Source organism: Cynocephalus volans, chromosome 2 (assembly GCF_027409185.1).
Source record: "Cynocephalus volans isolate mCynVol1 chromosome 2, mCynVol1.pri, whole genome shotgun sequence".
NCBI lineage: Eukaryota > Metazoa > Chordata > Mammalia > Dermoptera > Cynocephalidae > Cynocephalus > Cynocephalus volans.
Genome location: NC_084461.1, coordinates 209,798,488 through 209,819,276, shown reverse-complemented (window position 1 = coordinate 209,819,276; position 20,789 = coordinate 209,798,488). Strand labels below are relative to the sequence as shown.

The 20,789-nt window shown below is 45.0% G+C and overlaps 1 protein-coding gene across 1 annotated transcript; it reads right to left on the bottom strand.

Annotated features, from left to right (window-relative positions):
• Positions 1 to 856: 856 nt before the first annotated feature.
• ZNF74 (zinc finger protein 74) lies at positions 857 to 19,760 on the bottom strand. The gene is made up of 5 exons (XM_063085763.1): positions 19,486 to 19,760; positions 19,053 to 19,138; positions 14,002 to 14,128; positions 13,379 to 13,477; positions 857 to 2,804 (listed from the first exon to the last, which is right to left on the bottom strand). The coding sequence occupies exons 1-5, from the start codon at positions 19,517 to 19,519 to the stop codon at positions 1,153 to 1,155; spliced, it is 1,998 nt and encodes a 665-aa protein (XP_062941833.1). The 5' UTR covers positions 19,520 to 19,760; the 3' UTR covers positions 857 to 1,152.
• Positions 19,761 to 20,789: the final 1,029 nt, after the last annotated feature.

The window sequence follows — 20,789 nt, the reverse complement described above, 5'->3', positions numbered from 1 at the left end:
ATTTTTAAGTCCACCTTTTCTGAAATGTGGTTATATTGCCTCTTTTTATATATCTAAAAAGTATACTGAAAGCATTTCATGAATTATAGCATGCTATACAAATGTAAAGTGTAATCACCGAGAAGGCAGCTAACTCTTAAGACGAAGAAATAACACTAATTCCTGATTGACACTGTCTTCCTACCTCTGTGGCGAGCACTGGGCTGGGGGAGGGTTGCCATTCTCAGGGTTTGTACAACAGCCCCACATGGCCCCACCTCAGAGCCAACTATCCCCCTGGGGCTGTGGCTCCCTTCTCCAGCAGGCTCTGTGGAGGGGCCTTCCTCTGAGCTGAGCTGGTGACCCCAGCTACACAGTGCAAGGAGAGGTCCTGCAGGGCGGCCTCACGAGCCTGGGGTGCCTGGCTGGCTCCACCCAACACCAGTCGGTGAGGGCCAGCTTCCAGACACATCCATCTGAGGCTGTGCCTGGCCACCCACCTGGGTGTTCCCAATTTCCCACCAGGGACTAAATGGGAAGGCGTGATGTTGGCATATCAGGACGTGGCAACATGATGCTGGGCCATGCTGTGACTGCTGTGGGGACACTCCTGACTAAGCTGTCACTAACAGATGACTCTGCAGAGCTACTTATGTGAGACAAGTCCAGGAAATTTGCTTATTTCTAAATGCCCATCATTAAAGATTATTCTCCCATCCTGGAATATAATAACATTCACTGGAAAGTAATACTGTTCATAATTCTTCTGTTTTATTGTTATTATTATTATTATGAACATAACAGTTTACAGAGGAAATCCCTGATCAAAATCACATCTGGAGCCCATCTGAGCATACAACAGTTGCCATGACTTCTTTTTATCTGCAGGAAAGAGCTATTCCCCTTGTCAATGACCTCCAGACCCATCAAGGAGAACAGAACAGCAGGGCTTCCTCAAATGGCCCTCAACTCTCTTCTCCTAGACTGTATCTCCTAGGCTAATCCTAAATAAAGGAGGCGACCTGGCACACAGATCTGAACTGGGCAATAGGCAAGGCTCATGCATCTGGAGGAACAAGCAGTCTGGATCTATGAGCCGAGAGGAAATGACAGGGCCTTACTTGTTGGGTAGCTCAGAAAGTGGCCACTGTGACCAAAAACACATTCACCACCTTAATTGTCAGGTTTGCTCCCCAGGGGGAAATTCCTGGTGGGTGGGGGCTGAACCACACACAAGAGCTTTGCCACATCCAGTGCATTTATTGGGTCCACATCACTCACCCTGGTGTCCCTTGCCCCCAGAAGACTGCCGGGCACATAGTAGGTGCTCAGCAAGTGTTTGTTGAACTGGATGGCAAAGGGCTTCTCTTCACTGTGCAGTCTCTGGTGTTCAACAAGGTGTGAACTCCAGTTGAACATCTCGCCACATTCATTACATTTAAACGATTTCTCCCCGGAATGAATTTTCTGATGTTTAATAAGACAATGATTTTGGCTGAAGGCTTTGCCACACTCATTGCATTTGTAGGGCTTCTCCCCAGTATGAATCCTCTGGTGCACAATGAGGGATGAATGGCAGCTGAAGGCTTTCCAGCACTTGCTGCAATCAAAGGGCTTCTCTCCAGTGTGGATCCTCTGGTGCACGATGAGGTAGGAATGGGAGCTGAAGGCTTTCCCACATTCGGTGCACTTGAAGGGCTTCTCCCCGCTGTGAATCCTCTGGTGCACGAGGAGGTATGAATGACAACTGAAGCCTTTCCCACAGTCAGTGCACTTGAAGGGCTTCTCTCCCGTGTGAATCCTCTGATGGAGAGTGAGGCGCGAGCGGTTATTGAAGGCCTTCTCACATTCGGTGCACTTGAATGGCTTGTCTCCATTGTGGATCTTCTCATGCACGGTGAGGGATGAGTGGCAGGTGAAGGCCTTGCCACACTCGTTACATTTGTAAGGCTTCTCGCCAGTGTGGATCCTGTGGTGCCGTGTTAGGTGCGTCCGCTGGTTGAAGGCCTTCCCACACTCGCTGCACTTGTAGGGCTTCTCCCCGGTGTGAACCCTGAGGTGCATGTTGAGCAGTGAGCTGCAGCTGAAGGCCTTCTCGCAGGCACTACACTTGTAGGGCCTCTCGCCGGTGTGAATTCGGTGGTGCACGTTGAGGGACGAGTGGCAGCTGAAGGCTTTCCCGCACTCACTGCAGAAAAAGGGCTTCTCACCGGTGTGGATCCGCTGGTGCTCAATGAGGTTGGTGCTCCATGTGAAGGCTTTGCCACACTCGCTGCATTTGTAAGCCTTCTCCCGAGTGTGCCAGCGCCGGTGCAGCGTGAGGGATGAGCTCTGGTGGAAGGCCTTTCCACATTCGCCACACACAAAGAGACCCTCCGTAGCACCCGCTCCCCGCTGCCTGTGCATGTGTGGGTATTTTCCAGGCTCACTTGAGTTGAAAGAGTTTTCCCTTGTGCACATTCTCTGGTAGTCTTTGGTTATACCCTCAGTGGACTGGACATCATTTGTGCATATGCCAGGGCAGTGTCCTCCTGTAGGAATACTTTGCTGGGCAAAGAGGACACACCTGAGGGGGAAATCCTCCTCAGACTGGATATGTCCACTACAGCTCTCCTCCGTGGAAATGTCCCCATGGGGCTTCCAGAGGGCAGCCTCGCTTCCCCACAGAGTATCTGCCTGGTCCTCCCAAGCCCATGCCTTGCCAAGGCCGGCACTGTGGAGGCTGGGCCTCATTGGCTGCTCAATGACTGGCTCCTGGTACGGTTCTTCTTTGCAAGCATCCTGCTGTTGAGAGGACTCCTTCATCTCAGGCCTAGGCTCCCATTCTGTAAGAAATTGAAAGTGGAATTTTCTGTGAGCACAGGTATTCAGACTTGAGAGCTGACCCAAGATGCAGATAAGCATAGAGAAGTGATTAGAAACCAACAAAGCCAAAGATCTTGAAGGTATAAAGGTAGAGAGACAAAGAAGAGCACAGGATGAGAAATGTAAGCAAGACACAAGAAGGGAAGAGGAGGAAGGAAGGGTAAGGAGCTCCAGGGAATGCAAAGACCCAGTGAGATGAGGCAGGGAAGCCATGGGAATCCCAAAAAGAGCAGCCACAAAAGGGACAAAGCTCAGGGGGTCTGGCGATCAGGATAGGATTCATGATTGAAATATCAACTCATTGACTTGTGTGTCAATACCATGTCAGATGCTGGATGTAAACACAGGGCAAACACAGGTCTAAAGAAATAATTAGATCTCTCTGCAAAGGGCAAGATGGCAGACTAGAGGTGCCCAGGGTGCGTTCTTCCCACAGAAAAGGACCAGAACAACTAACAGACAGTTAAATATTGACCAGAGCATCAGTGGGAGAGTGCAGAGTGAAGTAGGAGACTGGTGATATTGCCATGGAGCACAAAAACCCAGTATGGTGGCATAGAGAGGAGAGAGAGACACATGGCCTCAGCCGCCATGTCTCTGACACTGGTATTGGTGCAGGAAGAATTTTGTGATTAAAAGGTAGGCAGAGGACCCACACCAACACCCATCCTCACCAAAGAGGCCTGCAGATTCTTTGGTGGGACAAGCCTGGAGCCAAGTATGGGAACTGCCCTAGAATACACATACTTCACCACTCTAGAACACTAGCATATATGGTGCATCACCCACCCTCGGGACCCAAGCCAATGCAGGACAGCACCATCTTAAAACAGGAGCTGTTACAGGAACATGCCCTGCCCTGGGACAAGTAGCCATGGTGCTTTCCCAGCCTTAAGGTCCTGCCCTCCACTCAGTGCACTCACAGGAGAGGTCATAACATCCTGATCCTAGTAACTTGAAGCCCAGTTTCACAGCAGCTGTGACTCTGTTCTGCAGTCTGGGAAGCCAACCCTAGTCCTGCTGAACTGATGCAACCCCATGTCCCCAGCCAGAGATCAGACAGGCAGACCCTTCTCAGGCAGACCACACTCCATTCCTCCCCCAACCTTCAGCCCCACCAGCTGACTGAGTTGTGTGCACCTGAGCCCCCAAGCCAGAAAAACAGCTCACAGTTCTCTACCCTAACAAATATGTCTTCAGGCCAGTGGAAATATACTGCATCCACCCCTTCCAGAGAAGGAGTCAGGCAGTTCCATCCTGAACAGTCCCACCTAGCAGCCTTGCCAACAGTCCCAGAAGTGGCTGCACCAGCCCCTTCAATGTAGGGTTTCCTAGAAGTCCCACCCACCTCCCAGAAGCAATTGGATGGGTCACTTCACTGCATAGTGGCCCCGCCCACCACCAGAAGAAGCTGAGGGACTGCAGGCCTGCATAGCAGCCCTGCCCACCACCCAGAAGCTGCTGGGGTCACTTCACTGTAGGCCTGCCTAGCGGCCCCACCCATCATCACACAAGAAGCAGCTAGATGGGCCCCCTCACTGCAGCCATGCTTAGTGGCCTTGCCCACTTGCTGAAACACAGTTCAGCAGTTCAGCCCTGGGCAGTCCAGCTCCCAAACAACAGAGGAAACCATGATCTGGCAGCCACCACCATCACTACTGCTGGCCCCAGAGCACTGCCACCACTGCTACCCCTCTCCTCCGCACAGCAGTCTGTTCTGCTCCCCACCAATGCTCAGCCTGGGTGCCACCCCAGCTCCACCTGACCCAGATCCAGGTGTTTCTGCATTTTAACAGGCAGGAGGACAGAGGGAGAAGTGAGGACCCAGGAGAAGCCTCTGCCTACAGTGAAGAGGAAAGAGAAACCAATCCCAGGGTCATCCATTCAAGTTAAGGAGCTTCAGTACATCCCAGTGCACCTACCAGGGTCATGGGACCTAGCCAGGGTGCCCACAAGTCCACCCTACATCATTCACCTCAGCCAAGGAGTGACAGGACATCCAGATGCTTCTCCCAAGAACTCAAGATCTCACTTACATCCTAGATGACCCAACACAGTATCACTCACTTCTGCAAGGAATCCCTGAATGTCCCAGCGCCTAGTCCATGATGGCACTCACAGACAACTTTGACGTTGAATATGGTTAAACTAACCACACAGAGACTACACTACTGCATCTATCTGGAACCAAAACTAAAACGCCCTATCCAATGGTTAATATAAAAAGCATCTACCGGAGGGAGTCCCTTTCCTCAAAAGCCACTGCAGAGTAAGAGAAGAAGCAACAATTCACCAGATGATCAGACATCAATGTAGGGATACTAGAAATATGAAAAAACAAGAAAATATGACACCACCAAAAAAAATGCAATAATTCTCAAGTACCAGACCCCAAATAATAGGAAACATTTGAAATGACTGAAAAGTAATTCCAAACAACAATCTTAAGGAAACTCAATGAGATACAAGAAGACTCAGATTGATGACACAATGAAATGAGAAAAACTATACAGGATATGAAGAAGAAGATTAACAAAAAGAAATTCTTTAAAAAGAATGTAGCAGAACTTCTGGAACGGAAGGATTAATTCAATAATATAAAAACCTCAACCGAGAGCTTAAGCAGTAGGCTAGAGCAAGAAGAAGAAAGAATTTCTGATCTTGAAGACATTGTTTTTAAAAATAACTCAGGTGGACCAAAAAAAAAAAAAAAAAAAAGAAAGAAAGAAAGAAAAAAGAATTTTAAAACATGAAGAAAATCTACAAGAGCTATCAGACAAACTTAAGCATACAAAATGTGAATCATGGGTATTCCACAAGGGGAGGAGAAAGGAAAAAGCATTGAAAACCTATTTAATGAAATTATAGCAGAAAACTTCCCAGATATTGGGATAGATATGGACTTTTAGATCCAAAAGTCTCAAAGATCCCCACACAGATTCAATCCAAAAAGGTCCTCTTCAGAGACACATTGTAGTCAAACTGTCCAAAGTCAAAGACAAACAGAGAATCTTAAAAACAGCAAGAGAAAAGGGCCAAGTCACCTATAAAGGAGTCCCCATCAGACTAGCAGATGATTTTTCAGTGGAAACCTACAGGCCAGAAAAGAATAGGATAATGTATTCAAAGTACTAAAAGAAAAAATTGCCAGCCAAGAATACTATACCCAGCAAGGCTATCCTTCAGAAATGAAGGACACATTGTGTATTTCCCAGACGACAAAAACTGCAGTAGTTTGCCACCACATGACCAGTTCTACAAGAAATCCTGAAGGGAGTCCTGCAAGTGGAATCCAAAAATGATAATCACCACCACAAATGCATGAGAAAGAACAAAACCCAGTAATAGAGCAGCTACACAAATGAGAAAAAGAAAGGAACTATATCTTACCACCTCAAAAAACCAACAAACACCAAAGACAAACAATAAAAAGGAAAAAAAGATATTTAAAACACTCATGAAAATCAATATAATGCCCGATAATACCTCTCAACAACAACCCTAAAAGTAAATGGATTGAACTCCCTACTCAAAAGACACAGACTGGCTGAATGGATTAAAAAACTAGATCCAACTATATGCTGCCTGCAAGAAACTCACCTCACCTGTAAAGATGCACACAGACTAATAGTGAAGGAATGGAAATAGATATACCACACAAATAGAAACCAAAAATGAGTAGGAGTAGCTATTCTTATATTGGGTAAAACTGATTTTAAGCCAAAAACTATAAGAACAAAAAAGGCCATTACATATTCATAAAGGGATCTATCCAGCAAGAAGATATAACAATCATAAATATGTACACACCCAACATCAGAGCACCCAGATAAATAAAGCAAACACTATTAGCCATAAAGAAAGAGATAGACCCCAATACAATAATACCTCAACCCCCCTTTCTCAACATGACAGATAATCTAGGCAACAAATCAACAAAGAAACAAAGGATTTAAACTGCAATTTGGACCAACTGGACTTGGTAAACATGTACAGAACATTTCATCCAACAACTGCAGAACATACATTCTTCTCATCAGCACATAGAACATTCTCCAGGATAGATCACATGTTAGGTCACAAACCAAGTCTGAACAAATTTTTTAAAACTAGAAGCATTTCAAGTATCTTTTCAGACCACAATGGATTAAAACTAGAACTCAATATCAAGTGAAACTTCAGAAACTATACAAATACATGGAAATTAAACAACATGCTCCTGAATGACCTGTGGGTCAAAGAAGAAATTAAATAGGAAATTAAAAAATTTCTGGAAACTAACAAATAAAGACACATCATACCAAAACCTATGGGATACTGCAAAAGCAGTACTAAGAGGGAAGTTTATTGCAATAAATGCTCACATCAAAAGAATAGAAAGACTTCAGATAAACAACCTAATGTTATACCTCATAGAACTAGAAAAACAAGAACAATACAATCCCAAATTAGTAGATGGAAAAAATTAATTGAGATCAGAGCAGAACTAAATGAAATAGAGACCAAAGAAATGATACAAAATTTCAACAAAACAAAAATTTGATTTTTTGAGAAGATAAACAAAATAGAGAAACCATTAGCTAGACTAACTAAAAAGAGAGAGAAAACCCAAATAACAAAAATCAGAAATGAAAAAGGAGACATTACAACCAAATCCACAGAAATACAAAGAATCATTAGAGACTATTATGAACAACTATATGCCAACAAACTTAAAAATCTGGAGGAATTGCAATAATTTTCTGAACACATACAGAACTACCAAGACTGAACCAAGAAGAAATAGAAAACCTGAAGCAACCAATAACAAGCAATGAGACTGTAGCAGTAATCAGCAGTCTCCCAGCAAAGAAAAGCTCAGGACCAGATGGCTTCACTGCTGAATTATACCAAACCTTTAAAAAAGAATTAATACCAATCCTTTCAAATTATTCCAAAAAATTTTAATACAGGCCATTCTCCCAAATTCATTCTATGAGGCTAGCATTACCCTGGTACCAAAACCAGACAAAGATAAACAATAAAAAAAGAAAATTATAGGCCAGTGAATATCCTTATGAACATAGATGTACAAATCCTCAACAAAATATTAGCAAACAGAAGACAGCAGCACATCAAAAAGATTACACATCATGATCAAGTGGGATTCATTCCAGGGATTCAAGGATGGTTCAACATACACAAATCAATCAGTGTGATATATCACGTCAACAAAATCAAGGACAAAAACCATGATTATCTCAATAGATGCAGAAAAAGCATTTGATAAAATTCAACATCCTTCATGATAAAGACACTCATCAAATTAGATATAGAAGGAAAGTATCTCAACATGATAAAAGTCATATATGACAAACCTACCACTGATATCATCCTGAATGGGGAAAAGCTGAAAGCTTTTCCTTTAAGAACAGTAACAAGACAAAGATGTCCACTCTCACCACTCACATTTAACATAGTATTGGAAGTACTAGCCAGAGCAATCAGTCAAGAGAAAGAAATAAAGGGCATCCAAACTGGAAAAGACTAAGTCAAACTGCCCCTGTTTGCAGATGACATCATCCTATGTATAGAAAAACCTAAAGACTCTACAAAAAACTCTTGGACTTGATAAATGAATTCAGTAAAGTTGCAGGATACAAAATCAATGTATAAAAATCAGTAGCATTTTACTACTCCAATAATGAGCTAGCATAAAAGAAATAAAGCAAGCCCATTTACAATAGCTACCAAAAACCCACAAAATATCTAGGAATAAATTTAGCTAAGGATATAAAAGATCTCTACAATGAGAACTACAAATCACTGCTGAAAGAAATTAAAGAGGACACAAAAATATGGAAAGACATCCCATGTTCATGGATTAGAATTAATGTTGTGTAAATGTCCTTATTTCCCAAAGTGATCTGCAGATTCAATGAGATCCCCATCAAAATACCAATGACATTCTTCACAGAAATAGAAAAAACAATCCTAATATTCATATGGAACAGCAAAAGACCCCAAACAGCCACAGCAATCATGAGCAAAAAAATAAATAAATAAAGCTGGAGGCATTATACTACCTGACTTCAAATTATACTACAAAGCTACAGTAACCAAAACAGCATGGTACTGGCATAAAACAAATACAAAGACCGACAGTACAGAATAGAAAATCCAGAAATCAATCAAGTACTTATAGCCAACTGATCTTCAAGAAAGCACCAAGAATATACAGTGGGGAAAGGACAGCCACTTCAATAAATGGTGCTGGGAAAACTGGATATCCATGTGTAGAGGAATGAAACTAGACCTGTTCCTCTCACCATATACCAAAATCAACTCAAAATAGATTAAAGATTTAAATATAAGACCTGAAAATATAAAACTACTAGAAGGAAACATAGGGGAAGCACTTCAGGATGTAGGACTGGACAAAGACTTTATGAATAAGACCCAAAAGCACAGGCAACAAAAGAAAAAATAATCAAATAGGATTATATCAAGCTACAAAGCTTGTGCACAGCAAAAGAAACAATCAACAGAGTGAAAAGACAACATACAGAGTGAGGATAAAATACTTGCAAACTATATATCTGACAAGGGATTAGTACCTAGGATATACAAGGAACTCAAACAACTTAACAGTAAAAAACCAAATATTCTGACTAAAAATTGGGCAAAAGAGTTGAACAGACATTTTTCAAAGGAAAACATACAAATGGCCAACAAGTACATGAAAAAATACTCAGCATCACTAGTCATCAGGGAAATGCAAATCAAAAACCACACTGAGATATCACCTCAACCCAGTTAGACTGGCTATTATAAAAAAGACAGAGAATAACAAATGTTGACAAGGACATGAAGAAAGGAGAACACTTGTATACTGTTTGTGGGACTGTAAATTAGTACAGCCATTATGGAAATAGTATGGAGGTTTCTCAAACACAACTACAGATAGACCTTCCATATGATCCAGCAATCCCACTACTGGGTATATACCCAAAGGAAAGGAAATCATGATGTCGAAGGGATACCTGCACTCCCATGTTTATTGCAGCTATATTTGCAATAGCCTAAATGTCCCTCAAAGGATGACTGAATAAAGAAAATGTGGTATATACACAAAACAGAATGCTACTCAGCCATGAAAAAGAATGAAATCCTGCCATTCGCTGCAACATGGATGAGCCTGGAGAAAATTATGTTAAATGAAGCAAGGCAGGCACAGAAAGAGAAATACTGCATTTCCTCACTCATAAGTGGGAGGAAAGAAAGGAAGAAAGAAAATGAAGGAAGGAAGGAAAGAAGAAAAGAAAGGAAAAAAAGGATCACAATGATACATTGAACTTTCAGAAGGAAAGAGCAGGACTGTGGTTACTAGAGGTGGGAAAGCGGGAGGAGGAGGATGATTAGTGCAAAATTGGTTAATGGACACAAGAATGATTACATTTGGTAATGATGAACATGCCAATTATCCTGATCGGGTCATCACATATTGTACACAAATATACAGCTCTGTACCTCTGAAACATTTATAATCGATTATGTCTCAATTTAAAAAAACAACTGCAGAAATAAAAAAATAATAATAATCCCTCTGTAGTTGAGACTCGAGACTCAAATGGATAGTATCTGAAAATTATTTAAATAAAGGCAGTAAGAATTGAAAATGCTTAAATCCACTAATCAAAGTGGACATCAAGAATTGTGTTGATAAATTTGTTTGTAATAAACAGTATCATTGTTCTTATTATTATTTTAAAAATAAAGAAGTAATTAAATTAAAAATTGTAGGGCTGACCCATGGCTCACTTGGGAGAGTGCAGTGCTGACAACACCAAGTCACGGGTTAAGATCCCCTTACTGGTCGTCTTTTGAAAAAAAAAAAAATTGTCCCTGGTGTCAAAAGGGAAAAAAGGACTACCCCTACCCCACCTCTCTTCAGCATTTCCTTTAGGACCTGGAAGTATAAAGGCTTTCTCTATCTGAGATGCATGTTAGTCTTAGAAGCTAAATAAGCCTCCTCCCAGATTTGTATCCCAGATTGTCCTTCTTGGAGCCACCCCGTGAGATGTGAACCTGGGGGAGAGTGGCATGCATCCTGTCTATCTGTCTCTGTGGGAGTTTGGTCCAAGATGTAACCTCCTGCTTGTCAAAAATATACAAGAGGTTGCATTTTTCCCTTGGAGGAAGACAGCTGATGTGTGTACTGTGATGGGCCGGATCTGTCTGGCTCTGTAAAAGGGGAGGATTCTTTCCATCTGCAACCTCTTTAGCAGATGGCCTGTGATGCACACTGCATCTGGTTAAACGCTTATTCACTAACACAAAAGGTTTTCTGGGCTGGCAGATCAGCTCAGTTGGTTAAAGAGGGGTCCAGGGTTCAATCCCTGTACTGGCCAGCTGCCAATAAAAAAAAAAAAAAGTTTTTTTCTTCTATCTCTGTGGAGAGGTTTTCTGGCTGGCAGGAGCTTTTATTTGTAATTCTATCTTCCCTAACAGTTCAAAGAGAGCAGTCTAGTGCCGTGGGCAGGGTGGCTCTGCAGTGCTGTGTGGGAGCCTGGATCTGCATGGAGGGGCTGGGTAAAGGGAACTGAGTCTGGGCAGATGGACTGCAGGTAGCCAGGTGGAGAGGGATCAGAGCATGCAGAAGTTCAGAGTGAGAGCCAGGAAGATGAGGATGAGACCTGCAGAGGGGGAAGGCCCAGAGGTGGCCCTGGCAAGGACAGGTGACCCGGCACACAGGGCAGCCTGGTGCCTGGTGACCAGGTGCCTGGCACACAGGGCGGCTGGGGAAGGAAGACTTTACACAGGGCTGATGTGACTGTTACATGCACCTTAAAGATGGCTCCACTGCTGTGTAAGGACGTTGGGGCAGAGCTGGTCAGCAGGAGACCAGTTAAGAAGGCCATTTGAATAATCTGGGTGAAAAATAGTAACTTCAGACTAGCACCATAGCTGTGAGAATGAACAAGAAGTGGCAGATTCAAGAAATATTTAGAAGCTAAAATTGATTGTGCTCCTTTCTGTTGACTGGAGTTGGCAGGAGAGGGGTCAGAGGAGAGGGGGAAACCTCAGCAGACACCCAAGCCTGTGTGGTAGAAGCTGGATGGTACTTTTTACAAAAACAGGGACAGGAAGAGGAAGGGTCAGCTCAGGGGAGACTTGAGTCTGGTTTCAGACCCACTGAGTGGGACACACAGGAAGAGGCCCATCCTACTGTTAGTGACACGGGGCTACAGCTTGGAAGGCAACAGCCTGCGTCACTACAGCGCAGGTGACGATGCTGACCCCATGCAGGTAGTGAGAGTCTATGGAAGGTGCACAGAGCAAAGAGAGAAGGGGCCAAGGTCAGAAAAAAGCAGGTTTGGCAGCAGCAGGGAGCTGACGAATGACAGGGCACATTCATGTGCTGAGGTAGTGTACAGTCAGTAAAAGGCCCGTGACGATGCTCACCACGGCCTGGTGAGGAAGAAAGTGAGATTCCACACTGCTCGCTGGGTTTCCAAGGATGTTTAAAAAATGCCGATCCAGATACAGAGGAACAACCATGAGGAAATACAGTGAAATCAAACACTGGTTACCTCTGGGCGGATTTCAATACTTCTTTGTATTATCCTAATTTTCAAAATAAACATATTAACCAGACAAGCATATTCACTTTTTAAAAATTTAATTTTGGTAAAGAGGACGGAGAAGGCAGCAGAAGTTGAGGCGAGAAACAAAGTCCAGGAAGTTGGGCGTGGCTGCCTTGGTGGGCTGGGGGCTGGGGCGTGGAGGAGCAGGAGAGGGACGTGCTCAGTGGCAGGGGCCCCTCCCGCCCCACCGCCCCCACCGGACTTGACCTGCTTGCTGCCTGCTTGTCCCACAAAACAGATGTTCCTCAAGATTTCCAGATCCCTAACACACTCAGGATTCACTGGCCACCAAATTAAGTTGAAATTATTTAATTTACTTATTTATTAACCAACTCAGAAGTCTACAAAAAAGAAAATGTTGAAAAGAAACTGAGACCATGTTCTGCTCAGGACCTGTCCCTGGTTCCCCTTTCACTTGGCAGAGGGCCAGCACCTTTGTCGTGGCTGGTCCTTGGTGGCCCTGATCCTGACCCTGACTGCTGCTGCCTCCCTCTGTTTCTTCACTTCTCCCCGCCCCCTCTTCTCAGTAAGCAAAGCCCTGACCCCAACTCCCATACACTCCCTGTCCCCTCTAACAAATGCCACTTGTTAAATATTTCTATACATGCAGATATTACTTGTCTCCCTACCCCCAGTCAGAAGGAAGACATTTTGGCCGGTTTTGTTCACTGCTGTATTTCTAGCACAGGCTCTGGCACACAGATGGTGTTCAATATGTGTTGAAGGAGGGGAGGGAAGGTGCTTGATATGGGTGAAGGAGGGTCTGGCAGGGCCTGAGAAGGCACAAATGGAGCCAGGGGAGTGGAACGGTGGAAGGGAAATGGGAACTGAGACAGGGATACCACAGGAGGAGGTTAGAGGGGTGGGACAGGGGTGCAGAGAGGACAGGTACCCTTCCACCTGCTCACCTGGACAAGCCCCTCTGGGGACTTCTCTCTGCACCCGCCAAGGCTCCTCGCCGCGTTCCAGATGGGAGATCACGTCTGGCTTGCGGACAGGAGGCCCCGCTGGTGGGGGAAAAAGTGGCGTGGCTAGGTGTGCTGTGGCTCTCTGGTCCCCAGAGCGATCACAAGGCACTGTGAAGTGTACACCATCACCCAGGAACAGGAGGCCCTCTGGGTGAGGGCTCTCAGACGTGGACCCCAAATCACAGTGCATGCTCTGAAGACCCCACCACACTCTCCCTGTGATGCACGAGGACAGCTCCAGGGCAGGCTGTGCTCCAGCTCCCCTTCGGCCCACCTTCCCCCAGATGGCAGTCCTCCCTCCTCTCCATGCTCTCCCACTACCTGCCCCCAGACCAGTTGCAACTCCAAATAAGGATGCTGCTGGCAACCACGCCGCACCGTGAGGACTTCTGGTGCAGCTGAGTGTCCTTCCTCCCTGACTCCCTAACAGTGTTCCAAGGCAGACGCCATGTTTCCTGTGTCATGTCGTGCCTGACACCAAAGCTGACAAAGGGATCCTCAGCAATATCTACTATGTAGAAGACTACAGATAGCAAATGTCCAGACTTGGGGAACTGTCTTACCAAGGGCGAGAAGGTTCTGGTAGTTTTCCAGCATCACATCCCGGTACAGGGCCCTCTGAGGGGAGTCCAGCTGACCCCACTCCTCCTGGGTGAAGTCCACAGCCACATCCTTGAAAGTCACTGATTCCTGAAATGACATGCACATTCTCATTCTCATTCACCTAGGACAGGAGTGGTTCTGTGTCCAGGTTCCAAGGCAGCCACAGACTGATTAAGACCTTATGAGTAAAGGGTTAACCTCAGGTGACTGTCTCCCAAGCATGGAAGGTTTGTTCTATACACACGGACCACAGCTGAGTCAGAGACCAGGGGCAGGGAGGGAGGCTAGGGATCAGCATGCACCTGCCCCCGACCAAGCCTTCTGGACTGGGAAAGTGCAGCTGAATGGACACCCCTGTGCCCCGGCAACTCAGCATGCCTGTGCGCAGGCATGCATGTGTGCGTGTGTGTGTGTTTGTGTGGTGGGGCCTCGGGTCTGCATGTGACTACCATAATGTGTCCTGGGTGAAATGCTATGCTTCCTGGGGTCAAGAATTTCAAACTTACAAAACTTGAAAGAATAGTACAAAGAACCCAGCAACTCTTTTCAAAACTCACTATTGCAAAAGGATCCGACCCCAGACTGGAAAACATTATTACACTCTAAGAAAGGAAACCTTGTACTTATCATTTGTTTACCTCAAAAAAAGGCACAAAGGGAGGAACAGAGAAAGAAATAGGACATGAGACATACAGAAAATAAATAGCAAAATGGCAGATATAAATCCAACCATATTAATAATTACATTAAATTGAATGATATAAACACTCCAATTAAAAGCTGGAGATTGTAAAATTGAATAAAAAAGTAAGATGAAGAAGATGAGAAAGTGGATGAAGAAGAAATCACAAGGGAAATTAGAAACTATTTTGAACTGAATAAAAATGAAACTACAACATACAGCAGCTACAGAAATTCACTTTAAATACAAAGACAAAGACAGGTTAAAACCAAAAGGATAAAAAAAGCTATACCCTGCAAACACTACTCAAAAGAAAGCTGAAGTCGCTATATTAATATCAGACAAAGTAGATTTCAGAGCAATGAATATCATGAGAGACAGACAGACATTACATAATGATTAAAGAGTCAATTCATTAAGAGCTCATAACAATCCTAAATATAGACGCACCTATTAATGGCTTTAAAATACACAAAGCAAAGACTGATAGAACTGAATAATACCATCATTCAAAGTGACTTGATATTTACACAATGCTACCCCAACAAAAGCAAAATACACATTCTTTTCAAGTGTACACAGAACATTTACCAGGATAAACCACACTCTGGGAAATATAATAAGTCTTAGTAAATTTGAAACAATTTAAATCATACAAGCCCCCACTGCCAGCCAGCAACAGAGCCAGCCCCATGCCTGCCCGTGGGTCCTGAGAGACCGAGACTGCGGCTCAGCTCTGTCCCTGCCATCGGCCAGAACCCAGAACAGAGCCAGCTCGATGCCCGCCTGGAGGTCCTGAGAGGAGGGCTGGCCCAGCCCCGCCCCCACTCACAACCAGATCCTAGAACGTACTTGTTAACGTGTGTTTCTTTGGGGTGTGTGACTTATCTGCTCATGTCCTTCATCAAATTCCTGCTTACATTTTTCTACTTCATTTGTAAGAGTTATTTTTGCAATAAGGATGTTAACCTTTGTGTGTTTAAGAAAAAAAAAAAAGAAGTAGAGAGTAGAATAATGGTTACCAGAAGCTGGGAGGGGTGGAGGTGGGGGGAAGATAAGGGTGAACTCATGGGGACAAAACTATGCTGTCTACTGTAAGTGAATCATTGTGCAGCATATGCATGTATTGAAACACACTGTACCCCACAAAAATAAATATAAATAAAATTTAATTTAAAAAAATCATACAAAGTTCATTCTCTGACTATAAAAGAACTAAATTAGAAATCAATGATAGAAAGCTATCTGGAAAATCCCCCATATATTTGAAAATTAAATGACACACTCCTAAATAACACATGGATGAAGAAGAAATCACAAGGGAAATGAGAAACTATTTTGAACTGAATAAAAATGAAAATACAACATAAAGTTTGTGGGATGTCGGTAAGGCAATACGTAGAACTTGATAGCATCAAATGCTACATTAGAAAAGAAAAAAAGTGTCACATCAATATCTAAGTTTTAACCTTAAGAAAACAAAGTAAGTAAAGGAAGGAAATAAGACTTAGAAAGAAATGAAATAGAAACAGAAAAGCAATAAAGAAAAGCAATGAAACCTAAAGATGGGTCTTTCAAAAGATCAGTAAAATTGATATTAAACATATAACTAGCTATATGACTCAACAATTCTACTCCTAGGTATTTATTCCAGAGAAATTAAAACATATGGCCATACTCAAACATTTATAGCAGGTTTGTTTGTAATAGCCCAAACCTGGAAACAACCTAAATGTCAATTGGCTGGTATATGGATAAACGACTTGTGGAATATCCAATGGAATAACCATAAGAATGGTGCTATGGGCTGAATTGTGTACACCCCCCAAATTCACCTAAGTCCTAACCCAGTACCTCAGAATGTGATTGTATTTAGAGACAGGTTCTTTAAAGAGGTAACTAAGTTAAAATGAATTCAGTAGGGTGGGCTCTAATCCAACATAACTGGTGTCCTTGTAAGAAGAGGAGATTTGGACATAGACATGTATGGAGGGAAGACAATATAAAGACGCGGGAAGAAGGCAGCCTTTGCAAGCCAAGGAGAGAGGCCTCAGAAGAAACTAACCCTGCTGACACTTTGATCTTGGACTTCTAGCCTCCAGAAATGTGAGAAAATAAATTTCTTTTGTTTAAGCCACCCAGTCTGTGGTACTTTGTTATGGCAGCCCTAACAGACTAACACAAATGGAGTATTACTCAGCAATGAAAAGGAGCAAACCACTGATTCATACAACAATATGGATGAACTCAAAAGCATACACTAAGTGAAATAAGTAAGAAACAAAAGAATACCTTCTATATAATTCCATATTAAATTCTCAAAAAGGCAAAACTATAGTGGTTACCAAGAGGTGGGGGGACAGGACTGACTGTAGGGGGGCATGAGGAAACTTTGTGGGTGATGGAAATGTTCTGTATTATATGATTGTGGTGCTGGTTACACAATTGCATACATTTGCCAAAACTCACCAAATTGTGTACTTAAAATTGGAGAACTGTGTTGTATATAAATTAGACCTCAATAAACCTGACCCAAAAAAACCACACTGGATTTCAGGGAAATGAGAGCTAGAGATGAGGATAAATGCTAAGAACACGCCCATAACCGAGACACATAAGGATGAAGGATAATGGTGGCCGCACTGGTTCAGGGAAGGAGAAAATAGGCAGAAAGAAAGCTCTAGAGACATCAGAATGTGGTGCTGGCCAGGGAATGGGGTGGGAGGCTGTCAGAAGCTACATGGCTTCAGCGTGGGGGCCTCAACCAACAAGAGTAGGGCAGGGTCTGAGCCCAGCACAGGCCTTTCTGTGGGGTGTGTCCAACCCACTGGGAGAAGCCCATGTCCAATGTGTCTTCATTCTGCAGGAAAGGGAACAAAAAGCCCAGGGGGTGTGTGTGAAAATCAAGTGCAGATGCGGTAATGGAACCAGCAGGGAAGTCAGAACAGTCCTTAGGAGATGTCCCAGGAGACCAGAACACTTGAACCATGAGTGTGAACAAGACTGTTGGGAGAGAAGGCCAAAGGTGAAGAGTACTGAGGAGAGGGGGTGACTGTGTAACCAGCACCACGATCATAATACAGAACATATCTAACAAGCTGACATTTTAAATACAGCTCATCTGCACAAGAACTACCACATGAGATAATTACACATACACCATATTTTTTGCTGAACCATTTGAATGTAAGTTGCAGACATCATATCATCTCACTCTACAATCTCCCATTTGCATCTCCTACAGCTATTCTCTTACATAATCACAGTACTATTATCATGCCCAAGAAATTTAATATTGATACAATATTATCTAAGATAAAATCCATTTTCAAATTTCCTCAATTGCCCTTTTCCTCAACTACTCTTTTATCAACTTTTTTGGATCTATGCCCCAATCAAGGATCACACACTGCATTTGGGTGTCATGTCTCTTGAGTGTTTCATAGAACTATGGAACATTCTAACACATTACAGAAGCTGGACACATCTCACAGTATGTTTTATAGCTTTTTTTTACCTGTCTCTAACCAGACCTCATCTCTTTCAAGGAGATTACAGAATCACAAAATCCCCCCAAAAATATGAAAATAAAAATAAAGGACCCACAGTCCTCCAGACTTTTCCCTACATCGTGCTCTCCTTGTCAACTGCACCCTTCTAAATACCCCCATGGGGTGGCGGTGGTGCCAAGGGGTAGACAAAATGAGGAGCAAAGTCCAAAGTCTGTAAAGGAGGAATCTGGGCCCTCTTAGCTGCAGAAGTGGCCCCGGGACCAATTCCTTGCCAAGCACCCAGACTGTCAAAATCTCCAGGTTTTTCCATGAAAGCCCCATGTCAGGGATTTGGTACAGGGGAAAGCACACAGGGAGTATACACTACTATCACTCCTACTCCAGTGCTGCAACCTAGTCCTTCCTTCAGTTATTCCACACACCTTGCCTGATTCTATCCAGTACAATCCCCAAACATCCCCAGGGTCTGCACCAACCCCTGGCCAGCATATGGAGATGAGTGAAGAAACCTCATGTGAGCTGTCACCTGCTGCTCAGGTTCCACTAAAACCAGTCCTCAGAGCTCCCAGCACAGTGCTGGGCATACAGATCCTGGCAACGACCCACCCGTTGGACAAAATCAGGCTGAAAGGATCATTCACAAGAGTTCATGTTGAGGGCATCATCCGGACTCTCTTCAACTGGCGCTGTTCCCATTATCCAGAGCTTCCTAAGGATGGGAGAGCAGGTCCCCAGGTGGGGGTCTGTAGATGACGAAAGATACTGAAGGAATGTGCTAACCGTCTTCATAAAGAAGGAAGACAAGACAGCTACTCACCTCAGACCTGGCTTCCAGGAGACCCCAAAACGATTTATCCTCTGGATTCTCCTTCAAGGGAAGTGCAGGGACCTGAGAGGAAAGAGCTGGGGAAGGAGAAACGAGTCACAGCCATCAAGTTCATAGCTGAGCTAAAGCCCACCCCACCCCTGGCACAGACCAGAATCAGAGAGGCGGCAGGAACCACCCAGGCAGGTCAGGTGGGTAATGAGCCGCAATAGCCAGCACAATCTGATACAGCACGAGGAGTTAATTCTGCCCCTCTGTGTCTCAGACACTCCAATTAACGAGGAAAAGCGCTGCCATTCCCTTCTTCCCATCAGCATGCTGGAGTCATGCTTTGCTGGGTGCTTCTGGGAAACGAGCCTGACCTCTCTGGGTATCAGTCTCCTCAAGTGCAAATCCACAGACCCACTGATGAAAGAAGCTGTACCTGTCTCCTTGGGCTTCAGGGCCAGCGTCTCCATGGCGCCCCTCGGCGGCGTCCCCTGGAGGAGTGGGCAGCTCTGTAGCCGCCAGGATCCCAGGTCAGGCCCAGAGGAGCTAGTCCTGCTCCCGGGACTCAGGGACAGCCGGCAGCAGGGGATGCTCGCAGGGTCGCACACGCGCGCACAGCTGCACGATCACACGCACGGAGCCCCCTCCCCGCGCCCCGGCTGAGCTCAGCAAACACAGCCCAGCCCACACGGGGCTCACCCCATCACACCCGTCCACAGACACACCCACACCCCACACACCCCACACAACGCCCCGGCAGCTCGTCAGACACTCCTCAGGGCTCGGGGACCAGGGCCCGGCCTCGGGCTCGGCCGTCCGGAGCCAGCGGGCGCGGAGCACGGACGGCAGACAGGCGCCGGGACGGACGGAGAGACCGACTGACAGTCGGACGGACGAGAAAGCAGACAGGCCTCCCACAAAAGAACAGCGACCCCCACAAAGAGAAGCCCAGTGGCCACCAGGGAAAAGTGCGCCTGCGCGGGACGAACGCGAACTACATCTCCCGGGAGCCTTTGCGCCGCGCAGGCGTCGGACTCCATTTCCCAGAGGGCTCCTGGCCCCGGAGCTGCCCTGTCGTCCCGACCCGGCCGGCCTTCTGGGAAGTGTAGTTCCGCGGCCGGCCGCGATATGGTGCTTGCTGTCAGAAGCACTGTGCACGGGTATAATGCCAATAACAGTAACATCCAATATTTATTGAGCACTGACAACGTGCCAGGCACTCTTCAATGCTCGCAACAGCCCGGTGAGGTTTGGTAACTATTATTACCCCCATGTGAGAGATGAGAAATCTATGGTACATGTAGGTTGAGCACCTTGTCCCAAGTCACACAATTGGGAGGAGGCTGAGTAGCTCCAGATCTGAGGTTTGTTCCTACTGAGAGTTGGGGTGGGGTGGGGCAGTGCAGACTCAAACTCTTCAGACTCCCACCTTGACCCCAGTTTAGACTTAGTCACAGCTTAGCTGTGTCCAGACCGCCCCTGCAGAGTGCAGCACCAGTGTTCAATAGCAACCCCAGGACAGGAGCCTAGGAGCGTGTGGGCCTGTGTGCACCTGAGCCCCACAAGTCTCACTGTGACTCTGTGTATACATCTATTGGTGTATGTGAACCTATATGTGTGATTGTGAATATCTCTATCTGGTTGTTAATCATGTGTGTGTGTGTGTGTTGGTGTGTGTGTGTGTGTTGGTGTGTGACTGTTGGACACACAGTGTGTCTTTGCATATACAATAGTACTTCA

Excerpts from the sequence above, each read along its gene's own strand:
- ZNF74 (XM_063085763.1), bottom strand. The coding sequence starts at position 19,519 with ATGGAGACGCTGGCCCTGAAGCCCAAGGAGACAG. Across the intron at positions 19,139-19,485 it reads CCTGAAGCCCAAGGAGACAG|CTCTTTCCTCTCAGGTCCCT; the intron begins GTACAGCTTCTT and ends CTCCTTCCCCAG. Across the intron at positions 13,478-14,001 it reads CCAGAACCTTCTCGCCCTTG|CGGGGCCTCCTGTCCGCAAG; the intron begins GTAAGACAGTTC and ends TTCCCCCACCAG.